Consider the following 13,693-nt stretch of genomic DNA (forward strand, 5'->3'; position numbering starts at 1 on the left):
CAGTTCTTCTTAAAAATCTACAAGTGTAGCAATATTTACAGTAAGACCACATCAAAGGTTGGTACTGGATATGCATTTTATTGACCAGAGCACATTCATAAAAGTTCATAATTAAAAAGCAGCTACAAAAGACAAAGCCAATAATATGAAGTTTAAGTTTATAACTGATGTCTTCATGCAGAATCGGTAACAGGAGTGAATTTTAGGTCTGCCATTTCAGAATCTGGGGTGCTGCTGCCACTTTGGTCGCTGTACATATCCCTGTTGAAGATGACAGACAAAACCTTCAGACTGCACCCTGAGTAAGAATGAAGATGAGCAGAGGGGTGTTTACCGTGGAGACAGCCGGCAGCCTTTCTGTAGATAGCTCTGTAGCTTCCCTGCAGCTGCCAGCAGCAAGCCTAGATATGGGGGTGATGGCTTGATGGGGCGAGACGTGAACTCTGGGTGGTACTGCACTCCAACAAAATATGGGTGATCTGAAGGATTTAAATGATTAAGAATCTCAAACCATCACAGCCAATCCATGTTCGCTTTTAGTTTTTCTTTACCATCAAGTTCTATGATCTCCATCCTCTCTCCTTCAACATCCTGGCCAACAAAGCGGAAGCCTTTGTCTTCAAAGTGACACTTGAGCTCAGGGTTGACCTTAAAGCAATGTAGATGATGAGCTACCCCACACACACTTTACTTTGACAGAAATATCACACCGTTTTCTACAAAAACTGGCATTAATGTCATTAAATGCTTATTTAACAGATCATTTCACTATTCTGTTTTTACATCAAATATGAAGTTAGCTGGTTCTTTAGTCAGGCTGCCTTGATAGGAATGGTTGATGGGGCCCTTTAATTTCACAATGACTGGAAAGTTTATTACTTTAAAGAAAAAGTAATAGTAAAATACATAGCTGACAGCAACAGGTGGAGGAACATGCTGTTACTCCATATAGCTAAACAAAACTCCCAACTCTCTTGAATCTCATAGAAAAGACTTTAAACTATAGAAGTGTTGAGGTTTTTCCTCACTTTATTACCAGTATCCATAATTAATCCATCTGCATTACCTCAAAACGATGTCTGTGTCTCTCGTCCACGTATTCTTTGTCTCCGTAAAGTTTCCCTAGAAGACAGAACAGACATAAGCACAGCTCTAAGACAATCGTGCCCAACGACATGCAAGAAGATTTTCCTACGCAGAACGCTGTTGCTGGTTTTGAAAATAGTCCGTCTCTTCCCCAGCCTCATTGTTCCACCCATCTGCCCCGGGTTGTGTTCTGGCATATCAATCACCTGGGAGCAACAGATCGAACAATTATCAGTCAAATCCACTGGAGTTTAGACAGAAATGTGATTATTTTATGAGAGAAAAAACCCACCACAGGATGATTTGATTCTGGGTCGAATTCAGTGGAGTTGGCATCTACAAGTCAAACAGGAAGAGTTACTATCAAGGTTTGCATGAAACTTCTCTTATTTTATCTACCTTCCAGAAGACAAAAAAATCCTGTATTCTATTGAACATAAGAAAGGTGATATGAAAACAGAAGAGTAATAACACCTGACCAGCCAAGAACGTTCCTGGCATATTCACATACAGCCAGCTGCATTCCAAGACAGACCCCTGTGGAAGAAAATCAACTAATAAATCAGTCTTTAACAGGTTTCATTCCTAAAAATACGACCCTACATGAGACACAGCACAGTCCTGTCAGTAAAAACTAACCTAAGAAGGGTTTTCTCTGCTTCCTTGCCCAGTTGATCGCGTGAATCTTCCCTTCGGTTCCTCTCACACCAAAACCTCCAGGAACAAGGATGCCACTAAACACAGAAGGACGTTAAATGTATACATTTGGAATGTGGTCATTTCATGCGTCGCATATGATATCGATTTGTGGAACTCACTCAGCGCTGCAGAGTTTTTGCCACGCCTCGTGGTATTTCACCGGTTCCTCCTGCAGAGTGCTCGGCTCCAGATACGCTGAATCAATATACTGAGAAGAAGAGACATCATTTAGACTGCAGTAATAATAATCCGGTCCACCCTGGATTGAATTCTTATTTACCCTATAATAAGTGTAACCACGGGGTGTTGTGTGGGATTTTCTAGGAAATCAACACTAATTAAGAAAAGTGACACAAAACGTCATTTAGGTTTTAGGACCCAAACCTCTGACTGCAGCACTAACAGTAATAAGTAAAAATCAGGCTCCAGGAAAATAATAACCATTCTATGATGAACAAGAACTTAACCTGCAACACTAGGGTTCTTTCATACATACGTTACTTGCTTTAGTTTGACCAGGGGGCCACAAACGTTCATACAAACAGGGATCAGAACCCGCTTCAATGGAAACTGAGAAGAATAGCATGTTTTCAGGTAATTCTATGTAGTTAAATCAAATTGTCAGATTTTTATGTTTTTGTTTAAAATTCATGAAGATACTTGAGAAAAAATGAAATGAAAGCAATAGTTAGAACAAGATGGACGTAGGTCAGATTGAACCAGTAACACTAAACCTGGGGCCCAACGTTAACATCTCAACTCTGAGGTGTGGCACCTTTCTGAGTAGAGATTCCACTACCACCACTAGGTGGCACCATAATGCTTCTACTTTCAGAATATTAATCTGTCAACTCTGAGGGGCTTTTCCCATTGTTGTCCCGTACCTTACCAATCTTCAATGCCTTCCTCCAGCATACAGTTAGCTTCATAATAATGTCCTGAAATCTTTAGATGTTTCTCTGCCTCCACATCATCAGGTCGTTAGCAGGACCTCTGTAGAACCCTCCTGCATGCTGAGGTGTTAACTGAACCAACCTGGCTTGTGTTTATGCAGAGACATCTAAAAGATGCAGGACACCAGTGACTGAGGACTGGAGTTAGAGACCCCTGGTTTTAGACCTTGCATCAAAGACCTTCCATATTGAGATGAATACTCTAAACTTGTTTTAACATCTTGCAAGCTGGAACCCTGGGAAAAGGCTCTAAAAACAAACGTTCGCTACATAGAGTTTCCCTGCAAGTGTAAACACACCTTAACCTCCAGTCTGTGGCTAATAGCCAGTGCAGAGTGTTCCAGGGCCTTTATGACCGAGGCATAGGAATCAGAGAACTTGGTGTACTTTCCCACCAGAGCTATAGAGCAGTGCTCCAGCAGTCTGTCTGACCTGCAATGACATCAGAATCAGTACATCCCCTCACCATCTCCAAAGAACAATGTTCCAGACCCCCTCTCACCTGTCTGACATCTCCTTCCACTTGGTGAGCATGGTCCTGGATTTTGTCTCAATGGGCATGTTAAGTCTCCTGCTCAGGTAGCTCATCACGCCCTGGTTCTCCAGCAGTAAGGGCACTCTGTAAATGGACGTGACGTCATGCACGCAGATGACCTGCAGAGAGATGGGACTGGTGTAGAACTGCAGAGAGAGATGGAGACCTGCAAGCTCCAGCGTGTTTCACCTACCTGTTGAGGTTCTACGTGGCAGAACATGGAGATCTTCTCTTTCACGGCATTCTCCAGAGCGGTGGAACAACGGCACATGATCTGTGGAGATGGGACAACTGAAATGAGATTGAGCTTTCTGGAGAAATTAAATACCATTACTCTTCTAGAGCCGTTACAGTCGCAGTGGTGGACATTTTATCTTCCAGTGGTGTCCCTAACGGTTGGACTGGTTCTTTTCGCTTTCCATGTTCTGTTTTGGATTAAATCTTTAAAAACTCATGATTGCATTTCACTACTATGCTGCCACAACGACGAAGACATGGAGTAGATTGTGTACCTCTAACCTCACGACCTAAGTCCTCTAAGCTAATATACAGTTTATTATTCATATTATAAATTATCCATTTTAATTTTAAAATAGAACTGAATTATGGCTGAAATTCCTCAATTCGTTTCAAGGGAAAATGTTTCCTTCGAAAGGAAAATCTAGCAGTAAAACCTCAACATCAGAGCTTGTGAACTATACAAACTGAGTCTCTTTAGATGAAAAAGAATCGCTGACAGCGAGGAGCAACAGGTCATCCTGAGTCAATATTTAGGAAGATAACATCACTGTCTCTATAATGCTTTTATTGTTCATGTGGCTGTCAGCCATTTGGTTCTTTATTATTACTATTCTAAAGATTAAAAACCTTTTTTATGCAGATATTCTTGACTCTGTGATCAACTGAAACATCCCAGCATGTAATGGGAGTTTAAAACGAACAGCTTAATGTTAGAGGAATGATCAACCTAATATCCCTTTAGGTGTCCTCTGGGAGGGAGCTAAAGACAAAACAATTTCTGTCATCATATAGGGAAAAAGAAAAGAAAAAACAGCTGAGGTGGAACTAGAACAGAAAATAAAAGACTTGGAAACAAATTATACTACATCCCAAGAAGTAAATGTGTTAAATGACATAAGAAAGCTAAAACTAGAACCTAAAAGAATACTAGAGGAAGCATTCAATTCAAAAAACAGATTACAGCTGGAGAACTTTGATCATAGTAATAAATCTACATTTTGTTTCTATTACCATTTAAGATATTAGTAGTAAATCTAGCAAAGTTCTTGCAACACAGTGGAAAAAGAAGAAAGGACAGGTAACAATCCTTCCTAGAACACAACACAGGACAAAGGATGTTCCAAACTAAATGGGAGACTCACCAGGTCAGGAGAAAGACCCAGGCCCCTCAGCTCTCTGACGCTGTTCTGTGTTGGTTTGGTCTTCTGCTCCCCTGTTGCACTGGGCTGTCCACAACACAGACACACGGACAAGGTGGAAGCAGGAAGTATGAGCAACAGGGTTCCCAGTAAAACAGCGTAATCAGTGAGGCAGGAAGCGGTTACCACCTACCTGTGGTATCAGACTGACGTGGATGTTACAGAAGTTCTCCCTCTTCACTTTAAACTGGAACTGCCTGAAAGCTTCGACAAATGGCATGCTCTCGATGTCGCCGACGGTTCCACCAAGCTGCAAACACAAAGAGATCAGGAGTGACTATCCTAACAGCTTTTAACTGTGTGTAATGAAAATACAACGGCTGCAAACGGTTGAAGAAAATAAGTAAGCAGAGCTAAACCAAACACTGAGCTTACCTCTATGACACAGACTTCGGGCTCAATTTCATCACCATCAACTGGCACTTTGGCCTGATTCACAACCCATTCCTGGATTGCATCTGTAATATGTGGTACCACTGAAAAACAGGCGAGCAGCAGCATCTTTAGTCAGTTTCAACATCAGCAGGACAACCTCTTCCCCTTTTAGTAAATTACATTAGAACAGTACAATCATCCAATAACAAGTCTTAAACTTTGTGTGTAGATGTAACGGGGGTGGGGGGGGTTTAGAAATGAATAGGTACCATGGATTTGCATATGATAAAGGAGAGAAAGCAAAATGAACGGAGTAGAGAAGGCAGTGGCGAGTATTAAATGATGCACAAAGCAGATAGCAGCACGGTAAATAACCTCCAGGTTATGGAGGAGGGTTTTTGAGCCTGACCTGTAGGTTACATCATCATAATCCAGGAGTGGGAGCACTGCCATTATGACCATAAGGTGTTTGCAGAATGTGTGAAAGACGATTTTTTTTACGATAAAGAAAATCAACTCAAGATTTGTCCTGAATTGTTTTGTGAGCAGTAAATATATATGTTTAAAACTAAGTGAATGCTTGAGAGGGCACGCTGGATGCTGTGGAAACTGGTCTGCAATAGGGACAATGCTGTAGTCAGGGAGGTATTGGAGGTATAGATAATGGCATCATCAGCATATAGGTTGTAGCATATTAAATCGCAGACTGGATGTGATTCTTACACAGGATCGCAGGCAGGTTGCGGTTCTTGGACTCAGCGGTGAAATGGGATAAATCTTGGAGAAAGTTGTTCGCTCAGATCTGGCAGAAAGACCAGGAATTTAGCTGTTTGGATTCACCTTTGAGAAGAACCAGCGAGACTCTCAAGGTTGACGGAAAATTAAGAGTCAGTTTAACCCAAAGAATTGTTGTTTTTCTGAATCTGGCTCCCTGCACAGCCTTGATGGCTGGTTATCTTCAACGTCTCCTGGAAGTTATGTAACCATGACGCTCTGCTCCCTCTGCCCCCCTCCCTTCCCTGAGGACATCTGTGGACCTGCTCAGAACCTTGTGGCCGGTTGATGAACCTTCCAACGAACCATCAAGGACAATGGCCTCTGGGACATTGCTTCATGGACTTACTTGCACACACTCACTTGCACACACACACATGCTCAAGATAAACATATGCACCCCTCACACCACCTTCACCGTTCCCAGCATGATGTTGTTTTGTCAACTTGTTGCTTCTTTGTTCTGAGGTTTTTTGCAATCTCAATTTTCTCATCTAATAAGGGCAGCACCTGTGAGTGGGCAGCAAAGCCTCGGCCCGTCCCCCCATTGTCTTGTGTCATGATGTATGTTTGGATGGGTTGTACTGGACTTTTAATTTCCCCTCAGGGATCAATAAAGTATCTTTGAATTGAGCCAAGTTCTAAAGAATATTGAAAAGCTGATTTCCTCACCCTGCACAGTCTTGCCCAGGTAGTCTCCCCTCCTCTCTTTGTTGATGACAGACTGATAAATCTTCCCAGTCGTCAGGTTATTATCTCTGGTGAGCCGGATGTCGAGAAAACGCTCGTAGTTACCCAGATCCAGATCCACCTCACCGCCATCGTCGAGCACAAACACCTCACCTGGACATTGACAGTGCAGAGCAATCAAACTACTGCTACATTAAGTTGCTGGTTATGGTGATGATTTCTTCAGACATACCGTGCTCATAAGGCGAAAAGGTGCCAGCGTCGATGTTAATGTACGGGTCAATTTTGATGGCAGTTACACGCAAACCACATGACTTGAGAATTGTGCCCACGCTGCTCGCGATGATCCCTTTGCCAATGCCAGAGATGACGCCGCCGGTTACCAAGATGTATTTCATCATTGTGCTTTTTTATCTGGAGACCGAATCAAATAGGACATGATCAGAAACCATTCTTAAGCCATCACTCTTATCAAGTTGTACTATGAAAGTATCAGACAAACCCAGATAAATATCAAACCAAACACCAACTAAACAAAGTAAGTCTGACTGGACTTTAAATAGGCTCGACATCAAGTCATCTAAGTGCAAACGCTGCAATAAGACAGGCAAGTGGGCCCGGCAGAGGATAGTGAGGGGAGCCGAGAAGGTCATTAATGTTTCCCTCCAGCCTGTCCAGGATCAGTTTCAGAGCGGCAGCAGGAACAGGCCCCTAAACATTGTCAGAGGTTGTCCTCGCCCTCTGCATGAACTGCTGCCATCAGACAAACAGTACCACAGCATTAAAAGCAGAACCACCAAATTCTGAATGGCTGCTAAAATAATGCACTTTAACTAAAAGTAGTTATTTAGATTTTTATTCTTTTATATATATATATAAATGTATCCATTTATCAACTTGTTTAAAAAGATATTTTTTCTACAAAAAATCTGCTTGGTTTTTGTATTGCTTACACCCTCAGCTGATTTAATACCCGAACAATTCAATAGTTGAACTTTAAGTTGCTGCTGGGTTGCATTTTACAAGGAATTATGAGAAATACAGAAAAACAATGCAGTTTTGAACGACTCAAACATCACTGGTATGGTGCTATATCAGACCTTTTCACACAACATTCATAGATTACAATGTGAACTGAGGGCCAAAGATTCCTCATCACTTTAGCTTAGAAACCCCTGCAGCAGTCTTCATTTGTAGCCTACACACATGAACTAAGTGAAGCGTCTTTTAATGCTCTTTGATACCTAATCGATTTTTTGACATAAAACTAACTTGCCTACTTTTTTCTACTCTCTTTCTTACTGATTAAGATTTAATTAATTTAAATGAAAACCAAATAAGGCTCACAATAAATGCTGGAAACAATGTTGCCTAAGAAAAAACAACTGCTTAGAGGACATAATGTTGAGGAACGAAATGAGTTTAAACTGAATCCGGTATTTTCCCGGCATAAGGCTTCAGCTTGGCAGGCTTGGGGCGCTCGGAAACTCACACGGCACAGTTCAGAAGGGCGGGGAATAGCGCACTCTAAAGAAAATGAGGCAAACCGCTCGTGCAGATTTACGTTGTGGAGGAAAGAAGTCTACAGGACCAAACTAATGCCGCCACTAAAGTTAGCTTTTGGCTAAGAGTTCACGTTAGCACATACCTCGGTATTACTTCAAAACACATCTATAGCGTCCTATAGTCAGTCACACTGATAAGATATTTGCTAAAAACCCATTAAGGAAGTTACAGAAGACAAAACAATAGCAGTAATGCAGTATTTACCAAGCTAACAAAGGAACGAACGCAACTTTCAAAATAAGAGTCACACTAAGAGCGAGAATTCTCAACAGCGTTGCAAACTCAATGCTGTGTTTAGAGACAACTGTAGCACATTAATACACCAACTGCATACACTGCACGGCTTATTTATTTACACGACATTTCCATTATTTTACCCAGATGGTAAACTTAATTACAACGTGTAACCTAATTTGATACAAGCTAGCCACAACCTCCCTAGTCAGCATCACATTTCAACTCGCCAAAACGTTCCTCAAAGATGGCGTCCGTCCTAAAGAAATAAGCAGCTACAAAGAGGGCCACTTGATCTTTTTCAACGAGTCAGTTTCACGAACCAAATATTGACGACTTTTGTTCAAGTGCCTCCTTACAGAGCCATCGACTCCTCAGATTGTCCCAACACGTGTTTGAAGCACGGTACAGCCTGCTACGTCACTGATGACAACGCAGTGCTGCCTTTAGGACCGCCTCGGAACTAATATATTTCACGAGGACATTTTACGTACAGTTGTATACTATTTATTTATGTGTTTCTTTACAATACATATTGTATACATACATACATACAGTACTAGTATATCTGTACCATATATAATAACGATGCTTTTTTCAGCTGTTACTTTTCTCACAATGATTTAGCTAGATTTAGTGACTGGTCCATGATTATCATATTAACTTACTCTAACGGTGCTTTACATTCATCCATTCTCATTTTGTGTTTTCATTCGTATGTTGTATTTTTAACAGTCTCACAAAATAGTATAGTGAGAGCCTGGAGAATTAATGATACTTTCAATTAACCTCAGAATTTACATTTGGTTCTTGGAATGACGTCACACTGCGTTACATTTGCAAGTCAGTACATCAGTGGCATTTATTGTTGTGCTTAGACTGTATTGTATTAGTTTATTTGTCATATGCAGGTTGACACACAGTCAACAGTGCAATGAAATGCTTGGGATAAGAAGAACTGTTCAACACTATAAAAACAAAAGTAGGCCTACTAATGGCATGCAATTAAAAAAGTACACATCGTGCAGCAGCAATAGCTAATGAAGTGTCACAAATGTGATTTGATGCAGTATTATTGTTCAGTAGTCTGACAGCTTGTGGATAATAACTGTCTTTAAGTCTTTTTTTGCGTGCTGGCAGACACCTGTACCGCCAGAAGTTAGCAGACAGAGAAGTCTGAAGGCATTTTATGCATTCAGATACTAAATGAAGATGTTTTCAATTACATGTACTATTTGAGTTGATGATTCAATGAGATACAAATTGCTAGAAGTAGCAAAAAAAGCATCTTTTACAAACTCAATAGCCCTGTTAAATGTTAAGACCCCTGACTTTTCAAGGTTCCAACTTCAGGAGGCATCTTCAGTTAAAGGGGCGTTAAATTTCCAACTTGGATCTATAAAAGTAAAAAAAAAACAACAACAGAAAAAACAACACGTATAAATCAAATTAACTCAAAAGCTCCAGAAGAGCCAGAAAAATCAAAAACCACTGATGTTCTGATTAGAACACTACCACTGTACTAGTACCTTGACACTGGATACAGTGTAACAGAACACTAGAGAAATATATTAAATGTTGTGTTTGTTTTAACTAAAGAGCCTAAAGTAATATAAATAGTGTGTTTTGAAATTGTTTCAAGTGAAAATGGCTGCCGCCTCCAACCCCAATGTAAATAGAAGCTCTTGTTCACCAAAATGTTTTCTCAGGAAGTAAACATCTCCACCCGCTGATTAATTTGTTGATGCGTTTAGTTTACTGCAGCTGACAATAACAATAACATTGTATTTCTTTGAATTTAAAGAAACATGTTTACAACCAGACGTTGTTCAGTACTTTATGTACCACTTACAATGAAAACTATATGTAGTGTTTCAAAAAGCAAACTACTGCAGCTATGAGCCATATTGGATTTTTGGTTGGGGAAGTTTGATTTTTAACTGTAGGGGATGTTCCCATTTATTTTTCTGACATGGAAATTACAGATTCTACGCACAAACAGAACAAACTAATCATCTTTGGATAGGAAGAGTAGCCTGTCAGTCCACTTAGTGGGCTACCCTTTAGTCTATTCATGTTCTGGGTCTGTTTTGTGTAGAAGCTGACCTTACATTTAGACTTAGAAGTCAGGGTTCTAGTGAAAAATATGGGTCATTAGGCAAAAGGTAAAGAAAGTGCATTTTATAAAGATTGATCTAACCTTATTTATTTGATGAGTGGCAATAAAACATAAATAATTGGAATTTCTAATTATAATCAAAAAGTTTGGACCATGTCATAATTATCACCCTGATACAGCAAGGATTTAAGTCATATAAAATCACTTGGAATTTGCCATGAATCCAACATGGCTGCCATGTGTATAAAGGCAATGATAGCTTCAGGTGTATATTCCTTTAAATTAATGGCAAACACTATTATATTGCCTGTGAAACTGAACGTGTTACTTAGCATTTTAGCCAATGCTAAGTAACATTTAGTATTTTAATAACCTAAAATGCAGAGAAATATTGTAACCACTTTGCATTGCTAAGGGTACTTATTTGGGTCAATAAATAGTACAACAGCAAATCCACTGATTTAGAGATACATCATTCTGAGATCTGAATTTAGAATTCCAAGGTAAATTGAATGCACCATAAAAAGGGCGGGCATGTTTACTTTCTAAGAAAAAGTTAGAGGAAAACCCAAATGGTGCTTACAGTGGGCCATTTAACTCGAGGGAGCATTGAAATATATTATTTAATCACATTAAGGCTCTTTATTCAATTTAATTCAAATTCAAATACTTTACTAATTCCAAAGAGAAATTAAATGTTGTTGTAGCTCATATTCTCATTATTTAAAAAGCACAGCAATTTAGTTGGTAATGTCATACCATATTAACCTCGACCTAAATCACACCAAATTGGCTATTATGGAACCATTATCGCTTAAAATAGTTTCAGAGAATGTTACTGAGCATGTGCAGAGTGGTTTTCCTTGCTCAAGCTGGCTTTAAATTGGTGGAGTCTAGCCTGTTCCAACTCTCCCTGCTTCCTTCAGTCTGTCTTGATGTTCCCTGAATTTATTTTTAGCTCCAAAACATGTAGATCAGGAGTCTGTTTTTCCGTGACTACATTTGGCTTACATAACAGAGCTATGAAATAGGATTCCAGGGTTTCTGGTTGAAGGGAGGAGTAGCAGCAGATATCATGCTACAGTGTACTCTTGATCTTCTTTAGAAAACAAAACAAACACAAATAATCTCAGTCTATGAATATATGAGTATATGAAGCCTTGAAAAGTCTTCATATGCCTTGAACGTTTTCACATTTTGTCACATTACAATGACAGTCCTCAATGTATTTTATTGGGATTTTATGTGATAGACTAATACAAAGAAGTGCAGAACTGATAAGTGAATGGAAAATCATATGTGGTTTTAAAAAAAAAAAAGAAATGGTAGAAAAGTGTTGTATGCATTGTATCCACCATTGATATATATTACTGGATTGGACATCACGGGATTACCACAGGACGCACATGAGCCATTGCAGAAGCAGCATCAGAACTGGTTCTTTTGAAAATAAAGTTCTAGGAGTAAAATAACATATTGCTTTGACAGTTTGACTTGAATGTAATTAAAATATAATTGACATGAAATGTAATTTGCAGCAAATTCTACACAGAATATGAATTGCTGGAGATTTTAGCATTAAACAAATATTTTTCCCAGATTCTGTTTGTTACACACATTCAAAAATTTGCAACATCCTTTATATAATTGTAACATTTATTTTATTAAGTTTGTTTTAGCCCCTTTAGCTTCAAAGTGAAACTAACCTAGCGTTTTAACTCTTCACCACTAGTGTTTATCTTACCTGCTTCACTAGAAAAACATATTATTTTACAGCACTTTGCTGCATCTGCAGCCAGTGCTTTCTTATTTTTTATCATCTCCCTCTCTGTTGATGGCCAGTCCGCCCCTGGACCTAGGTGGCAGGAGTCACATGAACCCACTTTTAACATGTGAGTTTAGATATTTCAGCTTCAAGGCCAGAAACCAACAAACTGTAATACAATAATCACAACTATGCAGCTGTTAAAAATCAGTTGACAGCATTGCGATCTTTATAACATAGTAAGTATATCTGTTGACACTATAATGCGCAGTTCTCACACTACCTTTAGAGTTATGTTTAGGGAGAGTACTATGCATCATACATCGTCACTTTCCTCAGCTTTAATTTGAGCCATATTTGATAAAAATCGGAAAAGAAACAAACGCGCTACTACTGTTATTGTGACAGATGTATGCTCATCCCACGTCAGAACAGCATCGTTTTATTGAAACGACTCAATGCATAGCAATGGCGCCTGCATTCGTACGTCTCTATCTATAGCGGCTAATATTATTCACCTCCCATTGTCAAGGCATCATTGCTTTGCTAGAGAACATTAGAGAACAAAGCATCATGAGCACTAAGGGACCCATCAGACAGGTCAGGGAGAAGGTTCTGGTGTAGTTTAAAGCAGAGTTAGGTTTTACAACAATATCCCAAGCTTTGAACATCTCACAGAGCTCTGATCAATCTATCATCTGAATATGGAGAGGATGGACCAACTGCAGACGTACCAAGACATGGACAACCACCGTAAACTGACAGACTGGGCAAGGAGAGCATTAATCAGCAGAAGCCCCATGGCAACTCTCACAGCAAACATGTGGAAGATGGGACCAAAATAAACTTTTTGGTCCACAACCAAAACTCTATGTTTGGCAGAAAAGAAACTGTGCAAATCATCCGGAGCACATTATTTACACCAACCATGGTAGTGACAACATCATGCTGTGGTGCTTTTCAGCAAGAAGAGGAAATATCTGGTCAGAGTTGATGGAAAGATGGATTGAGCTAAATCCAGGACAATCCTGGAAGAAAACTTGTTAGAGGCTGTAGAAGATGTGAGACTGGGGTGGAGGTTCACTTTCCAGCAGGACAACCACCCTAAGCATACACCTAGAGCTACAATGACATGATTAAGATCAAAGCATATTCATTTGTTAGGATGGCCTAGTCAAAGCCCAGACCTAAATCCAATTCAGATTTTGTGATGGGATTTGAAAGCTGATGATTGCACATGATCTCCATTCAACCTGACTGAGCTTGAGCTATTTAGCAAAGAAGAATGAGAAAAAAATGTCAGTTTGTAGATGTTCAAAGCTCTGGATATTGATTTGGAACCTGGCTCTGCTTTAAAGTTCTTCACAACGTTCTCCCTAATCTTGTCTCACTTGCTTCCCAAGTCACAGATCAGCGCCCTAACAGTTTTAACTTCAAAATCAGACTCCTGCTCTCCTT

General features: G+C 39.8%; 1 protein-coding gene across 2 annotated transcripts; it reads right to left on the reverse strand.

Annotated features, from left to right (window-relative positions):
* Positions 1 to 62: 62 nt before the first annotated feature.
* On the reverse strand, positions 63 to 8,787 carry ctps1a (CTP synthase 1a). 2 transcript variants are annotated; one of them, XM_047384584.1, is made up of 18 exons: positions 8,675 to 8,787; positions 6,784 to 6,965; positions 6,534 to 6,704; positions 5,088 to 5,188; positions 4,846 to 4,962; positions 4,656 to 4,739; positions 3,467 to 3,547; positions 3,241 to 3,392; positions 3,038 to 3,170; positions 1,905 to 1,993; positions 1,726 to 1,820; positions 1,561 to 1,623; positions 1,379 to 1,422; positions 1,196 to 1,292; positions 1,067 to 1,122; positions 552 to 648; positions 335 to 479; positions 63 to 261 (listed from the first exon to the last, which is right to left on the reverse strand). In XM_047384584.1, exons 2-18 carry the CDS (start codon positions 6,950 to 6,952, stop codon positions 174 to 176), a joined length of 1,782 nt encoding a protein of 593 aa, XP_047240540.1. In that variant the 5' UTR covers positions 6,953 to 6,965; positions 8,675 to 8,787; the 3' UTR covers positions 63 to 173. The 2 variants fall into 2 exon arrangements, with proteins under 2 accessions (XP_047240540.1, XP_047240541.1); XM_047384585.1 differs by having other exon boundaries at positions 8,711 to 8,775.
* Positions 8,788 to 13,693: the final 4,906 nt, after the last annotated feature.

The sequence above is a fragment of the Girardinichthys multiradiatus genome, chromosome 13, assembly GCF_021462225.1.
Source record: "Girardinichthys multiradiatus isolate DD_20200921_A chromosome 13, DD_fGirMul_XY1, whole genome shotgun sequence".
NCBI lineage: Eukaryota > Metazoa > Chordata > Actinopteri > Cyprinodontiformes > Goodeidae > Girardinichthys > Girardinichthys multiradiatus.